Here is an 11,179-nt window from a genome sequence, read left to right on the forward strand (position 1 = left end):
GAGTGTGAATGTTTTTTAAAGAGACACCTGTTAATCTTCACCTGTCTGTTTGAACATTCTCTCAAGATTCTCACAGATTGTCAGTGCAACAATTTTCAGGGGCAGCACTTTTTTTTGATAAATCAGTAACCACAAACAGCTGACTGAAAAGTAATTGCCGAATCATTTTCTTAATTTAAAGATGTATTTTGAGTGAAGCGTGATTCATGGTTTTGTTATACAGTTCAGGAGATGTCTCAAAACGTGTTAGACAGGCTGCACTAGTTGTAAGAAGTTTTTTTGCAATTCAGTACTGCAACAATCAGACCAAAAGCTTTCATATGTTGAGCAGTTATCTTTGTTTTGTTGTTTTACAGCTGGAGGTGTGCCTCAGTTTCAGGTTAAAGGTATGATTTCCTTTATGAGTTGATCATTGAGAATATGTGACTCAGAGTTTCTCATATTTTGTTCATTTATTTTGATCCACCGAGCCCTGATATGGAATGAGACAGCTCATTTTAATCAATATTTATTTACATCCTTCATAGACAAGCCAATCTTCTTTAAAGGGATACTCCACCCCAAAATGGAAATTTTGTCATTAATCACTTACCCCCGTGTCATTCCAAACCCGTGAAAGCTTTGTTCATCTTCGGAACACAATTTAAGATATTTTGGATGAAAACCTGGAGGCCTGTGACTGTCCCATAGACTGCCAAGTAAATAGCAGTGTCATGGTCCATAAAAGGTATGAAAGTCGTCGTCAGAATACTCCATCTGCCATCAGATGTGCAATCTGGGTTATATGATGCGACTGGAACACTTTTTGTACCTTTGTCCCGTTGACAAAGGAATTGTTGAATAAAGTTGTTATTTTTGTTTTCAAAAATACAAAAAGTGTTCCCATCGCTTCATAAGGGTAAGTGATTAATGACAAAAATTCCATTTTGGGTGGAGTATCCCTTTAAATTGAAGAACACTGCTATTTATAGTAAAAAAAAAAAAAAAAAGAAATTGAAAGGTTTTAGAATGGTTTGAAAATAAATGTAGAAGAACATGATTGAAACTTGTTTGGCCCTGTTGGTTAGTGTTTTTTTTTGTTTCTCAGGGATGGCCTCTGCTGTTAAGTTTATAAGTCTTTTTCTCTAAGAATGTGGTTTCAAAACTTGTTTTCCTGATTACTGTGGAATCCGCTAAAACTGGTTTTCTGCACGTCATGGCCCTGAGACAATAGATTAATGAATGGAATCTGATCTATTCGCTTCTGACAGAGCCAAAATATGTTAAAAATGAGAAAGTTCGAAGAAAAGCTTCTTCAGTATACAGAAAAGATTGTCTGTAACATTTGAGTCTAGGCAGTGACTGCTTCAGTGATGTTCACTTGAAATGTATCTTCAGACTGAAAACAAATCCAAAGCTTGAAAAAAAATTAAATGTGTTTCATAACCGGTTTTTGGGCTCATTGCACTCGCTGGTTCCTCCTGGCATGCTTTCACCTTCAAAAGTCTTCTTCATCTTCAGGCTTACCCTCATTTAATAAGTCCTGAATAATAAATATAAATACTAAAGATCAGGTAGTGGATTTCCTTGTCAGTTTTCATCTATAATATGTTTCATTTAGAGTTTGTAAGGTTTTGTTAATCCATCTCCATATGACTGTGGGCTTGAAGAGATTAGCCACGTTTGCTCTTTTTATTAGTCTTTGCTTTTATTCAACTCCTCCATCTCCTGGGCAGAATTGGATGTTTCTCTTGAATTTTCAGCATCATCAGGTCTCTGTGTGAAAACATATGGCAGTTTAGTTTCAGGTTAGCATACTGAGGTAAACACATACAGTTTCAAGTTTAAATATGAGAAAGTGAGGAAGGCAGATTCATTCAAATAACATGAAAACTATTTGAACTCTCAGTTTTTTTTGCATGTTTTTTTTTTTTTTTTTTTTATTAATTTAAAATAAATAACATTATGATACAACAACAAAAGAACAATAAATGAACTTACCCTTTTCTTTCTTTTCTTTTTTACAACACAAACAATTAGAGCAATAAGAAGAATGGCTAGGACTATACCAATGCAGATAATTATGTAGATTTCATTTCCCAAACCTGTACGGAAAGAAATGAGGATCAATTCTCTTTAAATGACATCTCAGGTGCTATGACCACGTTCAACACATTTTTGTCTGCTTTATAGATTTTCTTTTGCATCTGTTTGATTGATTAGTAGATACACCGAATTTAAACCATTCTAGACAGTAGAAATGTTGATATACCTCTTGATGACTGGACTTTGGTTTGTGTAATGTATCTGTACTGGGCTGTGGTGCTTTCACATGTGTATGTTCCCAGTTGCTCTTGATTAAGATGAGAGAGTTTAATGCTTCCATCTTCTCGATGAAAGGTAACTTTATCCCTCCACTGCTCAGAGATTTCTTCCATAGAGGTTTTGCGGTCATATGTCAGGATGGTGTTGGAAAACCTCAAGGTGAGACTGTAGTTGAAATCCTTAGTGACTGGACATTTGAAAATGAACTCATTCGCTGAGAGTTCTGAAGCAACTAAATACAAAAAAGGTTAAATTATGCATTAAAAATAGGAATTTGACAAAAAAATCTCTGTACTTTAAATGTAACTTTAGAATCATTTTAAATGTATAATTGTTATCTTACAGAACATTAGATATATATTCTGTGACACTGTAACAAAAAACAAAAAAAATCAGTGAATTTACCTTGTTGTTTCAGACTTGCTGTATAGCTATATTTATTAGTAGTTATTGAACAGTTATATGTGTAGGTATCTGTGATGGCTTCCACATTCAGTTGACTTGTCACTGTAAACAGCTGATCTTCTGTTTGGCTGACGTTGTTCGGCAGCTCCTTTGCTGGAGGGTCTGAGGACCACAAGACTTTTGGTTTTGGATAAACTCCACTGGTGCTGCAGATGACTGTATCATCATTTAATGTGATGTTCACAGATTTAGCTGGAGCTAAAAAATTAAAACATATAGCAAAACAGTTATAACAATTATTTTGTGATGTTTTCTCTAAAAAAAGAAAAAAAAAGAATAGATGATTTTAAATCATCACCATATTGGTGCTATAATTTTGTTTTAATAATTTTTTTTTGATGTTTTATTATGCAATTGAGATGTTTTCCTACAATATCTGTGTAGTTATATATTTGTGTTTGTGCCTGTATGTATGTATGTATCACTACATATGATATATATATATATATATATATATATATATATATATATATATATATATTATATATATGTATTCTTATAAAATTAAAGTATATTGTTTCTGTAGTTACAGCAAACAACTTTAAATGAATAGTTTTAAAGTGAAGTGAAGCAGCTACAGCAAAAGAGGGACAGGCTAAAGGCACAACTGGCAACACTGGGTTCCCAGTTCTCACAGCAGACACAGAGCCACTGGGCCCTGATAACAGCCCTTAAAGAGGAGATGAGAGAAAGAGGAGAAAGGCATCCATTGCAAAGACCTCACCCCCACAGAAGACACCCCCCACACTGATCACAACTCGCAGAACACAGTGGCAGAGCCCAGCCAAAACCTTCCTTCCTCACCAAACCCTCTACCCAGCTCACGGTCAGCCTCAGAATCAGACACTTCTCCAGCACCCACGGAACACACACAAAAACCAGAAATTGTTCTCCTAAATGGGAAGTTTATAGATACAAACACAGAGTGGCCAAACACACAAACTGCTGGACGTGGACAAACTTGGGTCACCAAGCCACATAATAATTCACACCGGCACAAACGACCTGAGAACACAACAGGAAAAAGTGGCGACAGCACTACAGAGGGTGGTTGAAAAAGCCACAACCACCTTTCCTAGTGCAAAAATCACCATCTCCACACTGCTGCCACAAATGGACTTCCACCAGATACAATTCAGCGGGTGAATGCAAAGCTCTCCAGAGCCTGTGAACTCCAACCTCGCGTACACCTGGCACATCACCCCTCCCTGGACATCACATGCCTCTATGGCCAGGTCCACCTGTACAGAGCAACTGTTCTTGCCTTTGCAAAGACACTAAAAGATGTTGCACTAAACCGTAGCATCCACACCACTCCCAGAAGCAGGAGAGCTAGGCAGAACCCAACCAGACCGGGAAACAACCATACAGCACCAGAAGCATGCCAAAGACCCCCCACAAAAACAAAGTATCCTCATCCAGCACTTGATCAAAGACTGCGATCAACTCTCTACCCCATCCACAGTCAACAGATCAGAGCACAGCCTCTCCTGCCTACACACCCCTCCCAGCACATGGAGCAGAGTCCTGGCAACCTCAGCTATGCCCAGACAGTGAGCAGAAACCCACCAGCATCCGCACAAGTCCCAACAACTGAGCTGAAAGACATTCACCAGATGCTCAACCTGATATATATATATATAGAGAGAGAGAGAGAACTCATCATCCCATCCACCAAACTGCCTGGAGTGGCTTAGGGAAGAGACTCAGGAGGAATGCTTATCTTGTATAAATCCAGTTTAGCACACTCTATTAATATTGTTAAAACAGGCCAATTTTATATATGGATAGAAATGAACAGGGCCATCACCTCAACGGAGAAGAACATCTTCCTGTGTGCAACTTACATACCTCCAAAAGAGTCTCCCTACTTCAACAAAGACAGTTTCCACACCTTAGAAGGAGAGATCAACTACTTCCAGTCACAGGGCAACATACTGATCTGTGGAGACTTAAATGCCGGAACAGGTGAAGAACTGGACACACTTCATTCCCAGGGAGACAAACACATGCGACATCCTTTCATCACCAACACAAACCTCAAGACTCAACCATGATAAAACAGCAAACAAAAATGGAACACACCTTCTACAGCTGTGTCATGCACTGGGTCTGTACACAGTCAACGGCAGACTGCGAGGAGATTCGTACGGTAGGTACACTTATAGCTCAGTGCTGGGTAACAGTACAGTACATTATTTCATCACCGACCTAAATCCAAATTCTCTCAGAGCGTTCAGAGGACCTCCACTGTCAGACCACAGTAAAATCACCCTCTATCTAAACGGATCAACAAACCTAACTCAGATGCATCAAAACAAACCCACCTCCACACCCTCAAACACACACATACAGATGGAAACAAAACAGTGAAGATACATATCAAACCGTAATTTGTGAACCAAAAATACAAAAGCATTAAATAATTTCCTAGCTACGGCATGAACACTGAAGGGGTCAATTTAGCAGTAGACAGGATGAACCAAATATTTGCAATGACTGCAACTCTATCTAACCTAAAAACCACACACACAAAATGTTTTTAAATAAACGGGGAGCATGTACATGAAAAATGGTTTGCAAAAACCTTAGGAAAGAAGTAAGAACTTTATCAAATCAGAAACACAGAGATGCTGACAATGTAAACACACGCCAACTCTACCACGAGAAACTTAAACAATATAAGAACGAAAAAGAAACAAAATATACAAAATCAGCTAAAAGTAATAGAACAATCTCTAGAATCAAACCGTTTCTGGGAACATTGGAACACACTAAACCCATCTTACCATGAAGAGTTACCCATCCATCTTCAGCAATATAAACAAAAACCATGAACAAAACTCACTATATGATAGACTATGTGTTCTAGAGTCAACCATTAAAGAGAACCAGAACACCCTAGATTATCCCGTTACACTAGCTGAACTGTGAGATAATATACAAACACTTAAATCCCAAAAAGCATGTGGTATCGATGGCATTCTAAGTGAAATGACACAGACTGTTTAATATCATCCTTTGTACAGGTGTATTTCCCAGCACCTGGAACCAAGGCCTCATCACCCAATTCATAAAAGCGGAGACAAATTCGACCCTAATAACTATCGCGGAATATGTGTAAACAGCAACTTAAGTAAACTCTTTCTGTACATCCTAAACAGCAGACTCCTTCATTACCATACTGACAGAAATGTCCTGAGTAAATGTCAAATCGGCTTCCAACCAAAATATCGCACATCAGACCATATATACTCTCTACATACCCTAACTGACAAAGAAACCAAACAAAATAAAAGAAAAATCTTTTCATGCTTTATTGACTTCAAAAAAGCTTTTGACTCCATCTGGGATGAGGGGCTTTTACTTCAATTAATCCAATGCGGCATCAGAGAAAAAAACGTCAAATATGACATCATTAAATCCATGTACACTAATAACAGATTTGCAGTTAAAATTGGCAACAAACATACAGATTTCCTCCCCCAGAGTCGTGCCGTGAGACAGGGCTGTAGCTTAAGCCCTACGCTATTCAATATCTACATCAATGAACTAGCAAGAGCCCTAGAACAGTCCCCAACACCCGGTCTTATCCAACTAGACACTGAAGTTAAATGTCTTCTGTTTGCGGATGATCTAGTGCTGCTGTCACCCACAAAAGAGGGTCTACAGCAGCACCTGGACCTCTTCACACCTTCTGTCAAACATGGGCCTTGTCAGTTAACCTTAAAAAGACTAAGATTATGATATTCCAAAAAAGGGCCATTAACAAAAACCAACATCACAGTTTCAAATTAAACAACATGCCTTTAGAACACACTAAAAATTACACATACCTAGGAATAAACATCAGTAACACAGGAAACTTTAACAAGGCTGTGAACAACCTGAGAGACAAGGCACGAAGAGCTTTTTACGCAATCAAGAAAAATATAAAACTTGACATCCTAATTGGAATCTGGCTAAAAATAATCCAATCAGTTATAGAACATAGGATTTAGTGTTTTAATAAAGACTTAAAAATTAAAAAAAATTGGAAATCTAAAGACTTTTAAAAAATGGGTGGGAATAATTACTTACATAAAAAACTGTGGGAGAGCTATAGAACTCTCTACAGTGATTGACCAATCAGAATCAAGTAATCTAGAAGGCAGCATTATACATGAAACAAGTGATGAAAGAGAATCTCCTAAGCAACACAATTTCCTCTGGGCAGTCAAAGATCTTTTTATTTTTTTTTTTAAGAGTTTCAGAAATTCCCATTCTCACCTTCCACTGACACATCCACAAACTTCTCATCATTAGTTTTTTCAGTGGCAGCGTAGCACTTGTATCTGCCTTCATCTTGGAGACTGATGTTTCTTATCAAGAGTGATAAATTTCCATTTTTAATTTCAGATTCCGGCAACAGGGATGTTCTTCCCTTGTAGTCCGCGTGCTGATGGCCCAGCTGGTCCTGATTGTGGTAGAATGAATGCACTGCATTTTTATCCTTGTACCAGTGGATGATATCAAGGTTGGTGGAAGTGCAAGGTAACATACATTCTTCAGTATAGATACAGGTGACACGAGTGTCTGTAAAAACATTGAAGAACAACACACAAACATCCAGGGTCATATTAAGACTATGTACAGTAGGCCCTACTGTATATATTTAGCCAGCATTCTCGCTTTCCTGTACAGTCATGCGTGTTGCAAGCCCTTTTATGAAACTGAAATCACAAATAAAATGACCTCCATGAGGCCATTGAGAAATATGCTGAAACAGCTTTTGCAAAATACCTTCGGATTTAATAGAACAAGTGATTTCAACAAGTCTGTAATCATTTACTTCACCTGTATCAAAGGTCAAATCTGAGTAAAGGAGTTTACCTTCAGCTGATTGTGGTTTAAATAGTCAAAACTGATACTAACTCATACTGTTCTTGATGTTGAATAAAAGCAATTTTTTTTATTTAACACACACACACACACACACACACACACACACACACACACACACCACACACACACACACACACACACACACACACACACAGACAGACAGACATAAAATAACAAATGGTATATATATATAAACAATTTTATAATATATATATATATATATATATATATATATATATATATATATATATATATATATATATATATATATTCATACAGTACATATTATTAAATCTGAGAAAACTATTATATTGAACTATTATATTGAACTCCGCAAGAAACACATACAAACAGTTCAAGCATTGACATTAATGTTATATACAGTTAAACATTTTTACAATTAAAGTTTCAAATAATAATTTAATTATCCACTTGATTTGTGATTGCCATTTCTTTTAAATAGACACTGAGGTGTTAATGTGACTGAAGGAGGCAGTCTGTTTTTGAGGTTGAGTTAATGAGTTGAGAGTTTCTGAGGCACATATCAGATGTGTAAATTAATGTCAGTAGATATTTTGATTTCTTACCTCCTAAGGTTAAAGGCAGAATCCACAGCAAGAAAAACAGCTTCATAGTCACACAGTTTAAAGGTAATAAGTCATTCTACCAACTTTTTTCTATTTTGATTGCTTCACATTGCAACACACCCTCTTTTGAGATTAACAGGCTTCAGGAGTTGCCACACTATTCTTAGAACCCTCCCACAAACTTTGTTACTTGCCTCATTTTGTGAATATCAGTGTGTAAAATATACTTTGTATTTTATAAATGGCATAAATTGCAGTGAATCACAGAAACAAATTGCCATTATTATATGGAAATACAGATTTTTATTGTAAAATCACACAGTATGATATTGAATTTGACAGGTGTTTGTGAGATGACATCACACCATACCTTAATTATGCAAAAGGCATCCAAGTCATGATTGTAAATGATATGTTGCCTCCAACTGGTTTATAGAGGCCTAACAGGAGTGCTTTGTAATTCTTTTACATTGACGGGTGTATAGAACCATTATTTACTTTTACTTGTTGCTAACTATGTTTGAAAACAGAACATTTGAGATTTTAGGACACAAGAAACTTTTTAACTGCAGATAATGTTAAATAAAATATTAAGATAGAGCTGGGAAGAGGGAGTTGTACATTGACTGTATAGACTATTTTTTTTGCCAATATTGCTTCTTGATCTTCAGCTTTGAATTATTAGATAAATTAAATAGGAAGTGCAAGTGCAGAATAGATACAGGTGACATGAGTGTCTGTAAAAATACCAAGGGTCATATTAAGACTATGTAAAGGTGGGCCTGCTGTATATATTCAGCCAGCATTCACACTTCCCTGTACAGTCATGTGCGTTGTAAGTCCTTTTATGTAAATACAATCACGAATAAAATGACCTCCATAAGGCCATTGAGAAATGTGCTGAAACAGCTTTTGCAAAATACCTTCGGGTTTAATAGAACAAGTGATTCCTATAATTCTGCAATCATTTACTTGTGTATCAAAGGTCATATCTAAATAAAGGTATACAGATGTGTTTACCTTCAGCTGACTGTGGTTTAAATAGTCAAAATTGTTACTAATTCATACTGTTCTTGATGTAGATATTGTTATGCAATATCAAAATGTTAATAAAAAAATAATATTTTTTTATTGTTTTTGACATAAAAGGGTTTTAGTATTAATTCTGAGAACAGTAACAATTATATGGATCTCTGTAAAAAACACAAAAAAAGTTGAAGTATTGACATTAATGTAATATAAAGTTAAAAAACATTGTTTTTTTGGGAATTAACACTACTATGTTTACTTCACCTCATTCCATGAATATCAGTGTTGTACATGTTGTAGTTTAAAAATGGCAGTGAATCACACAAACAAATTGCACTAATTATGTGGAAATACAGATTCAATTGAACAATCAGACAGTATCAGACAGCTATTGATAGGTATTTGTGAGATGACATCATATCTTGCACACATAAATCACAATCATGATTATAAATAATTGTAAAATAATTAGAAGATTTTGTAAATAATTGAACTGGCTTTTTATTTACTTTTACTTGTAATTTATGATTTAAAACAGAACATCTGAAATTTTAGCACAAAAGAAACTTTTTAACTGTAGATAATTTTAAACAAAATATTAAGATAGATTGTATATATACTATTGATATATGATTGTATTTATACTAATGATACATATAGCATTTCACATACACTTTTATTGTTAATTAAAATGGTTTAAATTTATGAAAGTTGATATTTAATAATTAATATAGTTAATAGAAATGACATTTACATTTACAACATTTAGTAGATGTTCTTATGCAGACAGACATACACAAAACATTTAGTTTTCATGTGCGAGGTCAACAGATAGCATGCATACAATTCAAAACATTATTTGAGAGAACATAAAAAAACAGTACATACAATTAATAAAAGTTAATAGATATTCAACACTGGATTATTTTTATGTCATTTTTACTGTAAGTATTGACATATTTCCTTAATAATAATAATAATTATTATTATTATAATAAAATGAATAAATACTTCTCGTCTCTCCTTTTGTCTTGGCAGCAAATCATTCAATTTTCAGGATTTGAAGGAAGGCCTAAAAGGTGGTTCGGACACCTGGAGTCTCATCAATGCTGTTTTAAACAAACTTTCCCCCCATGTATTCTCATATTGGTCTGTTGGCGATCTCTTCTGTTAAGCAGGTGTCTTAGATGCAGCTCCGCTGTTGGCAACAGTCACTGTAAAGGATAGAGATCTGTGAATTTGATGCAGTGATATGAGGAGGATTTATTGTGCAACTGCTACCACACACAAACCTCTGATTGGTTGCATCTCTGTTGCCTCTACATGGGTTTTACTTGATTTTGTACAGCCAGCTGGTTTGAAGTAGATACAGTTGTTGCACATATACATTAAGTATAAGTGTAGAGATTCCAAATATTGATTGACCAATGATTCTGGTAATCCATAGCTTTACATTTTATAATTCCTATGAATGCTGCGACTGCAATGCCTGTGATCACAGTAGCAGGAATCCACCACTGGGGGGCGCTCTCAGCCTTTTGTTTTTCTGCAGAAACAGTTTGTGTGGTCATTGAAATGTGAGGAAAATAAGTTTGTTAGCTAAAACAAATAAAACAAATTTCCTTAAAGAAATTGAATGGAATTTCAACATCCCCATCTTGCTGTTTCGTTAACTGAAGGAATCATCCACTAAAGAGATTTTTGCCAAACTTAACATGTTTTAATTTTTAATATAGTTTTAAATTTTAGGTTTTTTTAAGGTTTTTTTTTTGCTTTAATTTTAACAAAATTCTATATATCACTCATCATCATTCAGGAAGTGACATCATTTTGGAGGGAAAACAACAGCACAAACATAAGTACAAATGCATTTCATTAATTCTGTGATTGTGTGGTATTGTTTGGTTTGT

The 11,179-nt window shown here is 35.5% G+C and overlaps 1 protein-coding gene across 1 annotated transcript; it reads right to left on the minus strand.

Moving 5' to 3' along the window:
- Positions 1–1,062: 1,062 nt before the first annotated feature.
- hhla2b.2 (HERV-H LTR-associating 2b, tandem duplicate 2) lies at positions 1,063–8,397 on the minus strand. Its single transcript, XM_042714443.1, has 6 exons — positions 8,241–8,397; positions 7,039–7,344; positions 2,710–2,967; positions 2,252–2,536; positions 1,981–2,084; positions 1,063–1,755 (listed from the first exon to the last, which is right to left on the minus strand). Exons 1-6 carry the CDS (start codon positions 8,284–8,286, stop codon positions 1,675–1,677), a joined length of 1,080 nt encoding a protein of 359 aa, XP_042570377.1. The 5' UTR covers positions 8,287–8,397; the 3' UTR covers positions 1,063–1,674.
- Positions 8,398–11,179: the final 2,782 nt, after the last annotated feature.

This window comes from Cyprinus carpio, chromosome A24, assembly GCF_018340385.1.
Source record: "Cyprinus carpio isolate SPL01 chromosome A24, ASM1834038v1, whole genome shotgun sequence".
Lineage (NCBI taxonomy): Eukaryota > Metazoa > Chordata > Actinopteri > Cypriniformes > Cyprinidae > Cyprinus > Cyprinus carpio.